The following is a 14,079-nucleotide window of genomic DNA, read 5'->3' as shown; positions in this document are numbered from 1 at the left end:
CTTGTTAAACTGTAACACACGGACACACGGGTAAGTTAGAGGTCGTTTATTGTTCTCTCTGGTCGGGTCCAGAGCAAGGCGAATGATATGCAGTAAAAAAGGCATTAGTCAGCCCAACAGTCATAGTGAAGCATCAATCCACAGGCACTAGGCGTGGAGCATGAGTTTACCAGAGTGTTTGTGTGAATGTAAGACCGTGTGTGTGGAGTGTGGAAACATCTTTATGAACTTATGTGAGCTGTTGTATATGATATAGTCACTTTTGTTCTGCTTCCTGCAGTTGCTCCTCTGATGCAGAGGGCTTTCTAACTTTAACTTCAGTTGTAGTATTGTCTTCTTTTATGGTGACCAGCGGGACTTCTTCGTGTGCCGGGGCCGGTGGAGGCTTTGCACAGCTCGCGCCGGCCGCCGGGGAGTCGTCGTGGTCGGAGGGTGCGTCTGCTGACACATCAGCAGACTGGGTTCCTCTCTCCACAGTCATGTCCCAGTCCTGGTCTGAAGGCTGAGGTAGACTGGCAATGAGTTCCTAGACAGGCACACAACAGCAGACGTCAGGTCAGATTATTTCTAAAAAGCGTGGCGTTTTGCTTCAAGCTGAAGCTCCAATGGATCTAAACGTGACTGTGAACACACCTGCTGTCTCTCCAGGTCATTATTCCTCACAGCGCTGATCAGGTTCTTTGTGAAGTTTGCAAGCTCCTGGTATCTTTGTTTTTGGTTCTCTAGCTCATTTTCTAAGAACTGCACCTCCTCGTGCTGAAACAGAAGGATTCAAAGAGGTGAAAAAGCTCATTCAGAGCCCCAGGTCGTCACGAGCTACAACGTTTTTCATTTGGCGTCACAATGATTTGATTTCTTGGCACAACAGTAGACAGACTAGCATGAACAATTCAGTTTGAAGAAAGGATTGAAACTGCAGCTTGGTCAGTTTGTCACAGTCTTGTGTGCATCTTCACCTTGAATTCCAGCAGGCTCTGGATTTGCTCTACGTCTGAAGCCACAAAGTCGCCGTCATAATAGTCCTCGTCTTCTTCCTCGTCCTCATCAATTACTTCGATCTTCTGTTAAAAAAACACGGGGATCAGATCAAATCATCACAACTTCATCTGAAGCAAATGAAATGAAATACGATCACATATGCAGGTCTCATGGTAACTATTATCTGCCACTCGATTTTCTACTCTCTGAATTTATTATATGTGTTATACACTTTGTATTGGAGTTTTGGATGAAGGGTGCAACAGATTCAGCTAAGCTTTGGTTTGTTTTCTCAAAGAAACACACCATACTCTTGGGTAAATAAAACAAAACTTGAACTTATTCCTGTTTGTGGAATGCAGAGGAAACTGTTCTCTACAACACTGCTGTGAAGATTATGCTGATTTAGCTCATTGCCGTGGAACCGTGAATCGCACTGCACAGAAAATAGTAATGAAAATGATGTCAGAGGACACAGCAGTACAGCGGGAAGAATTTGAAAAGTTATTGCAATTGATATATTACATGAAAATGCAGCATTTGCTGGATTATTGGTTGAAATGATCTCAATCCAGGCTGCAGAATAATGCTCATGATGAACACAATTCTCTATTCTTCTTAGTGATCTATGGGGAACAAAAAATTTAATATCTGTCTGTGTGATAAATATCAGTTTTCTTTAACCACCTTTGGCTGAACGGCTGCCTGCTACTCACAGCGTGCGTGACACAAAAGCTTAATACTGGTCAGGCAGCTTATTTGTGAATAGGCACCATCTCATTTGATGCATCACAGCAGGCTTCTTAAACACTAACATATAAAACCCTGTAAAAAACTGAAGAAACTAAATGATTGATGAAGTACAGCTGGTGTAGTAGCTGGTGTAGTTTTGTAGCTACTCACTAATGTGAACAAACAGGCATGTGAAAAATTAGGACAGCGCATGAAATATTTAGTTCTTTTTAAAGAAATGTGGACATAAACATTTGATCTTCTTTCAAACAATATCTAAGGATAAAGGTGATGTAATTGAGCAAAAATTAAAAGTTGATTTATGATAATAGGAAAAAGTTAGGAGGCCCTATGCCCTCACAGCTGGCATCGCCCCCTTCGGCTGAAATAACCTCATTCAGATGTTTACTTTAACTGTCTACCAGTCTCTGATGAGGCTTTTCTACTCAGCTCTGTGGTGTTTTGAAGGGTTTCTTGCATGGACAGCCCGTTTCAAACCACACCGCATCGTTTCAGTCGGGTTAAGATCCCCGCTTTCGCTTGACCGTACTAGAACCGTCCGTTTGTGTCTTTTGAGCTACTGCTTGGTGGGATGTTTTGGGTCATTGTCATGTTGTGTTCCCACATGTGCTTCACCTCCAAGTTTTGGATGGATGATCTCACATTTTCCTCATTGCCCTCTGATACAATTAAGAATTCATAGTGGATCCTACGATGGTGTGCGGGCCAGGCCCTGCTGCAGCTACACAGCCCCAAATCGTGACCTTTCCATCCACACGCTTCACAGTTGGTGTTTCATTCTTGTGCTTTGGTTTACATGTCTTCTTTGACATGTTTGGCGTCTTCAAAAGGTTTTCATGGGGTGTCCTATCTTTTTCACATGACTGTATATGCTTAATTAGAGTGAATGAGCGTTTTTTCATATTTGAGTATGAACACTATCTCTACCAGTGCCCACTCCTAAGTGGCTAAATTTCATTGTGACTGTAGTGCAGCATCAGAGAAATAATGAAGTACCACATTATTGGCCAGCGGAGCAGCAGAGGAAAAATCTGTTCCATCCTCTCCATCTCTATGTTGTGAGTCGATGGTGCCATCTAGAAGCCAGAACATTGCATGAATGCTGAGATACACAGTTTTTAACACAGAGGTAGGTGTAGATGTGTACACAGTACTAGCAGCCTAACCTTCAGACAGGCTCACAGATCCCCCGTCGTTCAAGTCATCTTCGAGCTCAGGCGTCCTGAGCCGCTCGTCGTCGGGGCTGAGGGCCACCGGGGACGCGTTTCCTGGGGATGAGGTTGTAAAAACAGCAGGTCCGCCTTTAGGTGGAGGGATTTCAATACCCATCAGACGGTACTTCCTCCGCCTGTTGCTGATCCATGTCTGCCGATTGAAAAACACAAACGTCGTGATGAGGGTCACAGGATATCAATCACAGTGTCCACTGTGAGGATTGTGAAGGTGAAGTCAAAAAAGTAATAATTCTTGGGGGGGATTATCAGTTACCACATAGCCTGTCATCAGTGAGTGCACATGTAGCACATTAATCTTAAACTGAATTAGTTTGAAGTAGTTGTTAAATTATTGCAGTAATCTGAAAATGATCCTACAGTGGCATATTGTTCCTCTGTGTAAGCGAAGATTTCTCTTCCTTGCAATGAACGTCCTCGTAAGTGAGATGGCAGCGGGTCATGTGTGTCAGGAATGAGAGACTATATTTAGTCCATCAGCATTCCTACCGTGGCCCTGATATATAACTTTTACACAACTTTGTCTGAGTAACTAAGAAAACTTCTATGACCTAGAAAAGTTCTTCTCGTCCCCCCCTCTTCTGTTTTCTTTCTCGCTCATAAATGTTCAGCCAAGTCAAGCAGTCTTATTTTCACTAAATGTCATACACAAGTGGCCAGACAATGTGAATAAAGCTCAAAGCGTCCTCGCTCTACAAAACATCTCCCTACTTCTTTTTTTAACCCCGTGGTTTCGCTACCTTGACTATTTCAGTGTCTACGTTGAGTTGGTTGGCTGCAGCGGTGATCTTTTCCCTGCAGACCGAGCCCAGGCTGGTCATGCCTCGGTCCCAGTAGCGCTTCAGTTGGACGAGATCCCCGTCACTGAACTGGGTCCGATCCTGCAGCTGAAAACACAAACCTCTGTTCAACTACTGAGCGTTTATGCCGATGGTAAAGCAGACGCTAACTCGCCAGACAACATCAGTGTACGTGTGTAATAACCACACGGCAAACCATGCACCTTTAACTGTCTATATACACACTCAATTGCCAGTTTATTAGGTACACCTACCTTATACTAATGCAGTCTAAAGCAACAGACCTGCAATAAATCCTCCCGGCATGGAGGTTACTTTAAACTGTTTGATTCAACTGTATGGAGGATGTAGTTTGTGGTGCTGTTGAACTGTCCCGCATTATACAGAGAGGAGCTTCTGTTCTTTAGCCTATCATAGCACATCACCGATATAAACGGGGAGCCAGTATAACACAGTACAGTTCAACAGCACCACAAACTACATCCTCCAAAATGACCACACAGCTGAACCTTAGAACAGTGTAAACAAAAACTGAAGGGAGGATTTATAGCAGGACTGCATTAGTTTTAGGTAGGTTCAAAATCTCGCATTACAAATGATAAGAAAAGTACTAACTGTTCTCTTCCTGGAGTTGCTGATAACCCAGGGGGCAGCAGACACACCAACTGAAGTCTGCACACAAGGACAGGCACAGTCAGGTTAAGTCTGTTCGCTCTGAAGAAAAGCGCCAGCAGCACCAGAACCTGTCCTACCTGTGAGCTGGATTCCCCTGCAAGTGAGGTCTGTGCTGTGAGCGAGTAGCTGCCCTGAAGATTTGCGTTGCTGTGAAGCGGTGCGGGTCTGGAGCTGGTCGTGGGGGGCGTGTGGCTTCCTCTCACCGTGGACGCCTCAGCCGTGGTCGGGCTGGCTGACGTCTGCTCCCTGTGGATGTGTGTCTGAGCGGCCATTGTTGCCAACTCCTCTTCCCTTTGCCACTCGTCTTCTTCATCTCCAGTTTCCATGGCGATGGAGAAGTTATGACTAGCATCCAGGAGATGGGGCGCCGGCCTGTGGCTCTCCTGGTGTTTCCGGGTGGATACCTGACTGGGCCTGCGTCTGTCCCCGTCGCTGCTTTCTGACAAGGTGAAGACCTGCTGGATACGAGGTGTCTGTTCAGAGGGAGGATCAGAGTTTTGTACTGGGAGCGTGACCCGAGTCTTCTGGGGGGCAGGCGGTTGAGGTTGAGGGTTGGAGTGAGGTCTGGACTGAAGCTGAGCCTGGGATTGCGAGGAAAGGGACCAAGGGCGAGTTTGCGCAGTACCATACTGCCTAGTCCAGCTGTGAGGTACTACCCCTGCTCCTGCACCTACCCCTGCCTCCCCGAGGGACAGGCTTCCCTTCCTGACTGCAGTGTAGACTAAAGGCCCTGAGGCGGATGTGAGGGGTGGGAGATTCTGAGAGAGTGAGACCAGCTTTGAGTGGAGGGGTGAGGACGAGGAGGTGCTCCTGCTCTGCAGGGCCTGGTTGATCAGAGATGAGGAGACGTGTGCGGAAAGCTCAGACTCTGACTGAGATGGGGGGGCTGTGGGTCTCGGTCGTGAGCGAGGGACGGAGTTCAGAGAGTAGATCCCGGTCAGTATGACGTCATTGTTGTTGTTGTTGCTGCTGCTGCTGTTGTTGTTGTTGTTGTTGCTTCCGCTGCTGAGTGGAGAAGAGGAGGAAGGGGAGGAAGACGCCGACGAGAAAGAAGGGAAGGACGTGGATGGAGGGAGAAGGTGCACGCGATTCTGGATGTTCCGCGCTGCAGCCATTTCAGCAGGTAGCAGCGCCCCCGCTGCCAGGCTGTGATTGGACAGAGCACCTCCGGCCAACGTGTGATTGGAGAGGAGTCCCCCAGCGAGTCCGTGACTGGATAAGGAATGAGACATGCCCCCGTTGTGTTCTACCTTGGAGGCGAGCTTGCGTCTTTTGTTGCCAACCCATGTCTGTAGGGAGAAGAGCAATCAGCTCAGTGACATCACTTAAAAAAACATTCTGTAAAACACTGGAGGGACTATTTCAGCAAAGTGAGGATAATAATTCATGACTCTGCATTAGATTAAAAACACAGGGAAGAGACTAGACTCACTGCTTTAATTACCTGCCCCAGCATTACATGGGCATCCCTCATTAAAAAAAAATGGGGCGATGGAGTTCTGCTTCCCTTTTGCTCATCCTCACACACACACACACAGGCACATTCTGTGGGCCTACCCGGACCACGCTGAAGTCCAGTTTGGCCTCCTGAGCGCATTGCAGTATTAGCTGGAAGCAAGCCTTGCTCTGATTGGTCATCCCATTATCATAGTAACGTTCCAGGATCCTCTGCTGTTCAACCGTAAACACTGACCGCAGGTTCATCTGAGAGACAACCACAAAGATAAAGAGCCCCCCCCCGAAAAAAACATTGCCTCACAAAAGCATTCACAATGAATCGGAGTTTGCTGACAGATTATGGTACATGATTAGGTTGAAGAGATAAACATTCAGTGCGAGCTTTTAACTTCGTGACACTTATGCAACTTCCTTTCTTCGGATTATGGGCTGCAGTTAAAGGGTTTTTGTAGCCAATTTAATTCCAGAAATCAGACTTTTTTCTCATTTTCAAATTTACTACACATGATTCTAACCCCTGAAAATGTCACAGTCTCATTACAACTGCAGCAGCAGTGCCTGCATTACATTTTCAATATGTTAGGTCATGCCATTGTCTAGCTCATATTGCAATACAATTCTCGATATACTCACAGTCTGCAGGCCACGCCTTTGTGGCCATGCATCCATTCTGCTACTGGAGGGGAACGGGGCCGCCATGCAGATCACAGCAAAACCTCCATGTTTCTAGATTAGCTCAACTTTGATTGCACTCATCCTGTCTCAGTGTACTTGGCACACTGCTGCGTCATGTGGCTGAGGAGAAAGCAAAGCAGACAACGCGATGCCTGAGAGTGTAAATAAAAAGGGATGGAAACTCAATCCATGTCATTATGAGCACGTCTGCACTAAAAATAACAGAAGACTAGCGATCTGTTCTGGATCATGACTGAGAAACGAAACGGTTTTCTCATACTGAAGACAGCCAGTCAACACTTGTCATATAATACTGTGCAAAATGTTCAAAACATTACACCAAGCCGTGTGAAGCTGTAAAATATCCACCATGCTGTCAGTCTTAGCATAATGAGCTATGACAAGCCACTGTGTAACATCAATAACACTATCAATCAAGCCACTGCATTGTCCCTGCAAGACATTGTTCATTTTATCAATGTAAAACCATTTCATTTGTGCCCGAGCATTAACCCTGGAGGTGTAATTATGCATGTATTAATTACTAATTATATCTGAAGTGTTTTTAATTTAGCCGGTTACAGAAACTGTGCTAGAATGAACGGTGGGTGCAGGAAAGAGGGGTTTAAATGGACTATTTCAAAAATATGTTTCTGTTTAAATAAATAAACAGCAAAGTTGTATGTAGATTCCTTTTTTTTATCATCAATCAGTACACTCTATATTGAAAGGAAAAGGTTGCATGTGATGTTTTTTTTTATGTTGCCTTTAACTATGGTTGTGCAAATAAAACCATTTGATTGTAATACAGCTCACATAGTATCTGTGTATAGTATGTAGTGGTCTGTTAAGGCAAAAACAAAAACAGGATTTGGTCACATCGTCAAATAAGTAAAGAAACAGTGACAGTGCCAACACACACACAGACAGACAGACAGACACAAGACTGAACATGAAGTTTAGACACATCAGTGTTTGGTGCTCACGCTGAGGGGGGACAGACACAGAGGCAGAGCGGCGGGCAGCCCGGATAAACTACCAACACTGGGACTCGCTCAGAGCTGGAAATCCCGGTGAATAAGTTTAAATCCAGTTGTCGACGGTTTCGATAAACACGGAAAATGTCACATACGGGAATGTTGTGCGACCAATAAGCATCCAGCAGCTTTATTTTGGCAGGCTGACTGCGCATGGCTACAGTCAATTTGGAAACATTACGGAAAGAATTAGCCAACAAATTGTGGGCACGTCAGATTAGCAGGGCGCCGAGGCTCCAGCTCGGGGACTCAGCAACACTATTAGCACACAGGAAGCACATGCCGTAACTTTACGACAGCGAGCCAGGCAGTAAACAAACCGGGTAAGCGCCGCATCACCACAACGGCCGTGCAAGACAGTCCGCGTTAGCTCCGAGGCCCGGGCGGCCATGTCTCAGCTAGCTAGTGCTAGCTAGCATTAGCATAGCTCTCCCAATGGATAGCCGCGGCTAAACTTTTCCCTCAAATCTGTGATTTCTCGACCCTGGCATGGTCATTGTGGCTGAGCCTGGCTTCCCGCGGACCCGGACGAACGCGGGTCGGGATGGCCCGAAGCGAAAAGTAAAATCACTTTCCAGCTTACCATTTTTGATGTCAAAATCAGACGAACGTTCAAATTCAGTAGATTTCTTCACCAGTCCCCCTTTGCTAGACAATGAAATCAGAACGTCCGATCATCAATTCTAATCATGATTGTGACGTGTTCACAGACAGGAGCCAATGGGAGCTCAAGATCATCGCTGTGACATTCGGAGAGGGCTGAAAACTGAGCGCCGTGGTCCCGCCCACCGGTGACTTTGTTCCGCGGCTCGCTGGAAGAGGAGGTCACAGACATGGAAGCAGCCCCAGAAGTTTGGATGGGAAACGGGCTGTTTCCTCAGCGGCTCCGCGTGCCACAGGATCCCTGTAGGTCTTTGTAGTTGAGTTTGTCACTAAATGTTCGGTAGCTGCTGCAGGAAGTGTTTAAATGGACTTTTTCCACTGTAATATGTTCAGTCAGACAGCAGTTTGTGTTCAGATTCCTGTCAATGACAGGACTTTACATTGGCAGGAAGCTGTAGTGTATATATTTATATATTTATCTATTTCAGAATGTTGATTTGTTAGTTGCATTATTAGTACATTACATTTTGCATTACACATAATTACACCTGCATTGTCAACTTTGTACCTGCTTTTGCAACACTGCGTAGATGGCCGTGCAAATAAAACAAATTTAATTTGAATCCTTTTTGTTTTATTATTTATTATTTGTTTCATTATTCCTATTCCTAAAATTGGCAGCATTCTAGATGTTTTATTTAAAAGTTAAAATCTCAAAGATTTAGTTTTAAGTGAATGTCCGTTGAGTCACTATCTCCCGCTGAGTGGGTGAACACGATGGTGATGGAGTCTGTGGCCCGTTCATAAAGGTCCTTGCATTTGCAGCACGTTTCAAAGTGGGTGTTGGTGGCGATCTCCCTGGACGAAATCACAAGCGGAGACCAGTTTGTGAAGTGTTTTCCATCATCCAGCAGTGGCTGGTCCCCCTGAGAGGGTAGGCTGGTTCTTTTCGTGCTATTTATCTTTTTAATGTAAATAATACTCATCACATTGAAAATGCATTATTTGTGATTAACCCCCACAGATTTATGATTTGAACGCTTTCACTGGAGTTCAGACGCCCTCCTGTAATTCCAACCCTGTCCTAAACACTGTTTTCATCTCTGGGAAGTGAGGTCCAAAACTCTTCTGTAATTGTTGTTGCCACTCATCACCACAGGCGTCGCCAAAGAGGACGAAACGGAAATCTTTGAGATTGTTACTGTAACTTAACAAAATACTCTGTTTCTGAACATCTCTCCAACCTGAAATAGACCATACACCACCTTCAGAGATGAAGAAAGTCTTAGTCTTATTATAGTCAAATAGCACTGTGTCTTAACAGTATACATATAAAGGACAGAGACAGAAAGACAGAGCCTACGAGCACTTTTGAAATATTTGGCGACAGCAATCCAAACCATTAGGCACTTCTCTCCTTTGAGCCACGACGAAACAAAGCTGTCCCCTTCACAGGTGCCCTGCCAGCAGCACGAACACAACCACTGCCTGCCATGAGAATGCATCTGAAGGACATGTCAAGTCATCACAGCTGATGTAGAGCATCCCACCAACACATGACATTCTGCCCTTTAAAACTAATTTAGTCTGTCCGTCAGTTCTTTGCAATCGGAAAATAAAGCCACTTAATCTACTATCACTGTGTCTACATACCTACCAATCTATCTATCTATCTATCTATCTATCTATCTATCTATCTATCTATCTATCTATCTATCTATCTATCTATCTATCTATCTATCTATCTACCTACCTATCTATCTATCTATCTATCTATCTATCTATCTATCTATCTATCTATCTATCTATCTAATCATACCTGTCTGCTAATTTCTCCACTTCCCTGGTTATAATAAGAACCATATTGTGGTGGTGGTGGTGTGTGTGGGGAGGAAGAGGGTTGGGGGTGGAGTGGAGTGGGGTGGGGGTGGTGTTGGGGGGGGGGGGGGGGGGGTAGCTGCTTTAATCCATGACGTCACCTGTGTCCCAGGTGCGCAGCAGGGGGCGCTGTTCCTCGCAGCTGAGCCAGTGATGCGCCGAGCAGCAGCGCCTGACAACTGATGCTGATTTCCTCATCCACGGCTTGGGAATTTAAAAAAAAAAACCCAGCTGACACATGAGCCATTCCTCGCGTGGTGATGTAGCAATAACATGCACAAATGAACACGCAGACAACAACCTTTTTTCTTTTTTCGGTGGGTCAGGACTGATGATGATCTTTGCCTCACCTTGGGGAAAATGCAAAAAAAAAAAAAACCCAACACAAACACAATCTACAACATTTCTACAGGTGCTTGTAGTACATCTGTTGTACTTAACAGACCCAAGCTCGCTTTCTGTAAGATTTATTATGGTGTTTGTGCTGCACATACAGTTCATTACAGGACTACTTAAGTCATTTTTGCATAAAGCCATTCTCTCTATGTATGTATGTGCGTGTGTGTGTGCGTGTGTGTGTGCGTGTGTGTGTGTCTGTGCGTGTGTGTGTGTGTGTCAGGCGATGGTGGGGAGGAAGGCGGGGGGCCAGAGAGAGATCCTCCCTATATGGTGTGCGTTGCACCATTCCCTGGTCTGTATTATGAGTGGTGGCCCTTGTGATGCTGCAGCGAGGCGGGCGGGAGGAAAAAGAGAGGAGAGGGGAGGGGTCGCTCCATCCTCTCGCGCCCACCGAATCCACTTCTCACAGCGCGCGGGCTGCTGGCGGGAAGGCACGAGAAAGAGAGAGAGGGAGAGAGAGAGAGAGAGAGCGAGGGAAAAGAGAGGAGGGAGGGAGGGAGGCAACGGGAGTGTGTGCGTGTCACTGTGTGTGCGCGTGGATTGCACCACCGCATCCCGTTCACCGTTTCTGCAGGCGGCCATGCTCTGATGGAGAGAATAAAGCTGACAAGCCTTTCTTTTTCCTCAGATTTATCCACCGCCGTCTCATTCCAGATGTGACTGACAAGTCGTTTTATGTCGCCCGCATTGAGTCCTGTGCTGTTCACCTCGGAGAGACTGTGACACCATGGCTTTGGTTATGGAACCTATAAGTAAATGGACACCAAAGCAAGTGCTGGACTGGATGAAAGGTAAATTCTGGATGCCTTCCACGCATCAGGCTGATGATGTGCATGCTGCTGGTGGTTGGAGTGAGGATGGTGGTGGTGGTGGTGGTGGTGGTGGTGAGCAGCGGTAGGGCCACACACTGTGCATGTGTCCCGAACCTGCGGGGCTGACGTGTGATTTTTAGCCGCTGTAGCTGTAGACTGATTAAAGTCCCTGAAGTAGAGTGAGAGCTGGGGAGCCGGCGCAGTGAAATGGATGTCCCCAAAAAGCAGGGAGTGGAGGCTCAGCATTCTGTCATCTCGCTTGCTTGAGAGCGCACCCCCCCGCAAGCCAAGCCTATAGGCTGCTGCTGTTGCTGCTGCTGACTCCATCAGCAGCAGCAACAGCAGCAGCAGAGCTCTCCCTCATCAATGAATGTGGAAGATATGTCATCCGCTCCTTCATTCACTGCCACATGCTCTAAGCCCATATCACCACTCGGTGTGTGTGTGTGTGTGTGTGTGTGTGTGTGTGTGCGCGTGCCTACATGATTAATGTAGTTAGCTGCATGCACCCCCAGCCCCCCCACCCCCATCCCCAATGCCAGCCGTACAGTCAGTTTCAGCACCCTGGACAGCGCAATGCTGCCTGCCATATAAGGCAAACGCACCGATCACACTCGTTTCTCTCCCCCCTTTTTTTTTAATCTGCTGGCGCGAGATAGATCCCTCCATACAGACAGTATGAATGAGTAATCACTAATCATGCGTGTGTGAGTGAGTGTGTGTGTGTGTGTGTGTGTGTGTGTGGAGGAGACTGTTCTCACACACTCTGGTCAGCTACAGAGCTGTGAGAGAAACTGTGGTAGGCCTATTGACAGACAATGGAGATGGGGAGGGAGGGTGTCCGCAATCCCTTACTTAAGAGAATGACTTAATCACCGCTGTGTGATGACTCAAACTCACACTGTAATGCTCCTATAGATGCCTGTGAGCGCGTGTCTGCAGTATTCACACACTGAGTGACCGACTGAATCGTCCAGTTTGTGAATTTCCCCAAACTCCATATTCCTACATGTGTTTCAAGACTGCCAGACTTCCTTTTCATTACTGCTGAAGCACTAATGGCTGAGATTAGAAGTCAAGGTGGCTGACAGACCCTCAGGGGACACACCGGGGGAGCGTTTGGGATGTGTTACGTTGAGCGTTTACAATGATGTTCCTGGTTTTGTAATTGCTCTCCTCAGCCACAGTAAGCAGCCGATGGAGTTACGGCTTCACCCCTTCATCCGTGGAGTGTTACCTTGGAAAGCTTCGCTCCTTTGCGCCCGTTCATTAAAAGAGGCCGAGTTGAAATTTGATTAGAGATTAGATTAGCAACAAGCCAAATGTGAGCTCTGCAACGTGGAAGACACAGCAAAAACGTTGGCTGTGGTTCAGTGTTTCTGAGGCCACGCACAGTGCAGCTGACTTATGGGCACTGGTGTAGTTGCAGGTTGCGTAAAAGTTACACAGACCTGATCAGAGTGTTTAAGCCGTGACAAAAACACGTTGTTCAAATGTGGAGTTGATTCCACTTTCTCACGTTTTGAAACATGCAGCCACTTCACGGCCTGCAAGTTAAGTTATGAACCGCTCAGTCCCAAAACAGCAAGTGCTAGAATAAAATCCTGCATGTGGCAGTGATGTACATTCCACCCAAGGCAAACCAGTGACTTCCCCTCCTCTCACAGGCCCCAAGGAGCTTAGGTTCGAGAGCATAAGCAATGTTGTGAGTGAAGACTGCGTGTGAAAGCATAACAAGTGGATTAAAACGCTGTATTTTGTCTGCTAATTAGGAACAGAAACAATTTTATCACTCGTTTCAAATTTCACATTCCTCAACCTCAAATTGAGATTGTTTGGAAATCACCACAATAGGAGGTGAAAGCTTCAGTGTCATTTAAAGCTTTGGAAAGGCAGCATATGGAGACGTTAGTGAGTGTCACGATTCAAACCCACGAGCCAAATCTGGGGAGAAAAAAAAGGGTGATCATGTTTCATTATTTGCAACACGTGCTGTTATTTGCTGGCTTAAGGTAATCTAATACACAGACACAATCTTCTAGGTTCATAAGACAAAGAAAAATGTGCACTATTGCACCAAACTCTTAAAGAAAAGCGCCTCATGTCATTACTGCTCCCCTCCTGGCCTCCTCGTATGTGTTCTTTGAACAAGAGTCTTCCGGTAGCTTCCACATGAAGAGCCGAGGCTCAGAGATTCATTTTCATAGGCGTTCGCCAACATCTCCCAGTGTTGTCCCTGTTCCTGTGAAGCCCCCTCCCTCTTCCTGTGGGGCTTCAAACGTAGACTCTCAGTGGCAGGCTTATGCTCAGATCTTATTTTCTTAGGAATAAAGTAAAAGGCAAAAGGCTTGTACTAATCTGTAAGCTTACAGGGGCTTCACTTTGGCCTATTTTTCTGGAAGCTCTTCATCTCGCTCACGCTGATCTGAGTCGTCTTGTGCCATTTTTAGGGAGCAGTGACATTGAGACCTCCTTAAGAAGTACTGTAGTGAGTTTCTCTTGCTCACCATAAGAGAGAAAAGTAAGTGAGCATGGGTATAAGACACATAGGTGCTGATAACAAACCATGTGTTTGCACTGAGATCTTGCAATTAATAATATTCGTCTGTAGAAATTTGGGGCATTGATCAGCCATTACAGTCCCCAATTTCTCATTCTTTCATAGAAGTACTGTGTCTTTTTGCCTGTGCACAATGGCTAATTGCAGCAGCGTAGCAGCAACTTTTAGCTGAATTGTGTGTGTGCAAATTATTATTATTATTATTATGGGGACATTTAA

At 46.1% G+C, this 14,079-nt stretch overlaps 2 protein-coding genes and 1 long non-coding RNA gene across 4 annotated transcripts in view; 2 read left to right on the top strand and 1 right to left on the bottom strand.

Moving 5' to 3' along the window:
• Positions 1-31: 31 nt before the first annotated feature.
• Positions 32-8,294, bottom strand: hdx (highly divergent homeobox). Of its 2 annotated transcripts, none has more exons than XM_070837179.1 (11): positions 8,192-8,294; positions 6,530-6,691; positions 5,996-6,142; positions 4,516-5,727; positions 4,379-4,435; positions 3,704-3,850; positions 2,898-3,096; positions 2,728-2,807; positions 957-1,061; positions 634-756; positions 32-526 (listed from the first exon to the last, which is right to left on the bottom strand). In XM_070837179.1, the coding sequence occupies exons 2-11, from the start codon at positions 6,593-6,595 to the stop codon at positions 257-259; spliced, it is 2,406 nt and encodes an 801-aa protein (XP_070693280.1). In that variant the 5' UTR covers positions 6,596-6,691; positions 8,192-8,294; the 3' UTR covers positions 32-256. The 2 variants fall into 2 exon arrangements, with proteins under 2 accessions (XP_070693280.1, XP_070693281.1); XM_070837180.1 differs by having other exon boundaries at positions 2,731-2,807.
• LOC139207455 (uncharacterized) lies at positions 7,818-9,351 on the top strand. Its single transcript, XR_011585036.1, has 4 exons — positions 7,818-7,931; positions 8,319-8,514; positions 9,037-9,145; positions 9,236-9,351. It is a non-coding gene; the product is annotated as an uncharacterized lncRNA (long non-coding RNA).
• A 1,864-nt stretch (positions 9,352-11,215) lies between these two features.
• LOC139207061 (connector enhancer of kinase suppressor of ras 2) overlaps positions 11,216-14,079 on the top strand; it is a 52,803-nt gene continuing 49,939 nt past the window's right edge. Inside the window, exon 1 of the mRNA XM_070836693.1 lies at positions 11,216-11,279. Coding sequence (XP_070692794.1) covers positions 11,216-11,279 — 64 coding nt within the window. The remainder of the gene's footprint in view (positions 11,280-14,079) is intronic.

Source organism: Pempheris klunzingeri, chromosome 9, assembly GCF_042242105.1.
Source record: "Pempheris klunzingeri isolate RE-2024b chromosome 9, fPemKlu1.hap1, whole genome shotgun sequence".
Lineage (NCBI taxonomy): Eukaryota > Metazoa > Chordata > Actinopteri > Acropomatiformes > Pempheridae > Pempheris > Pempheris klunzingeri.
The sequence above is the reverse complement of the archived record's forward strand: the minus strand, read 5'-3'. Positions and strand labels throughout refer to the sequence as shown.

Coding starts and splice junctions, on each gene's coding strand:
- hdx (XM_070837179.1), bottom strand. CDS start 6,595: ATGGCGGCCCCGTTCCCCTCCAGTAGCAGAATGGATGCATGGCCACAA. Junction 1,062..2,727: donor CTCCGCTGGCCAATAATGTG/GTACTTCATTAT, acceptor TTTTTTTAACAG/AAGATCGAAGTAATTGATGA. Junction 527..633: donor ATGACCTGGAGAGACAGCAG/GTGTGTTCACAG, acceptor GTGCCTGTCTAG/GAACTCATTGCCAGTCTACC.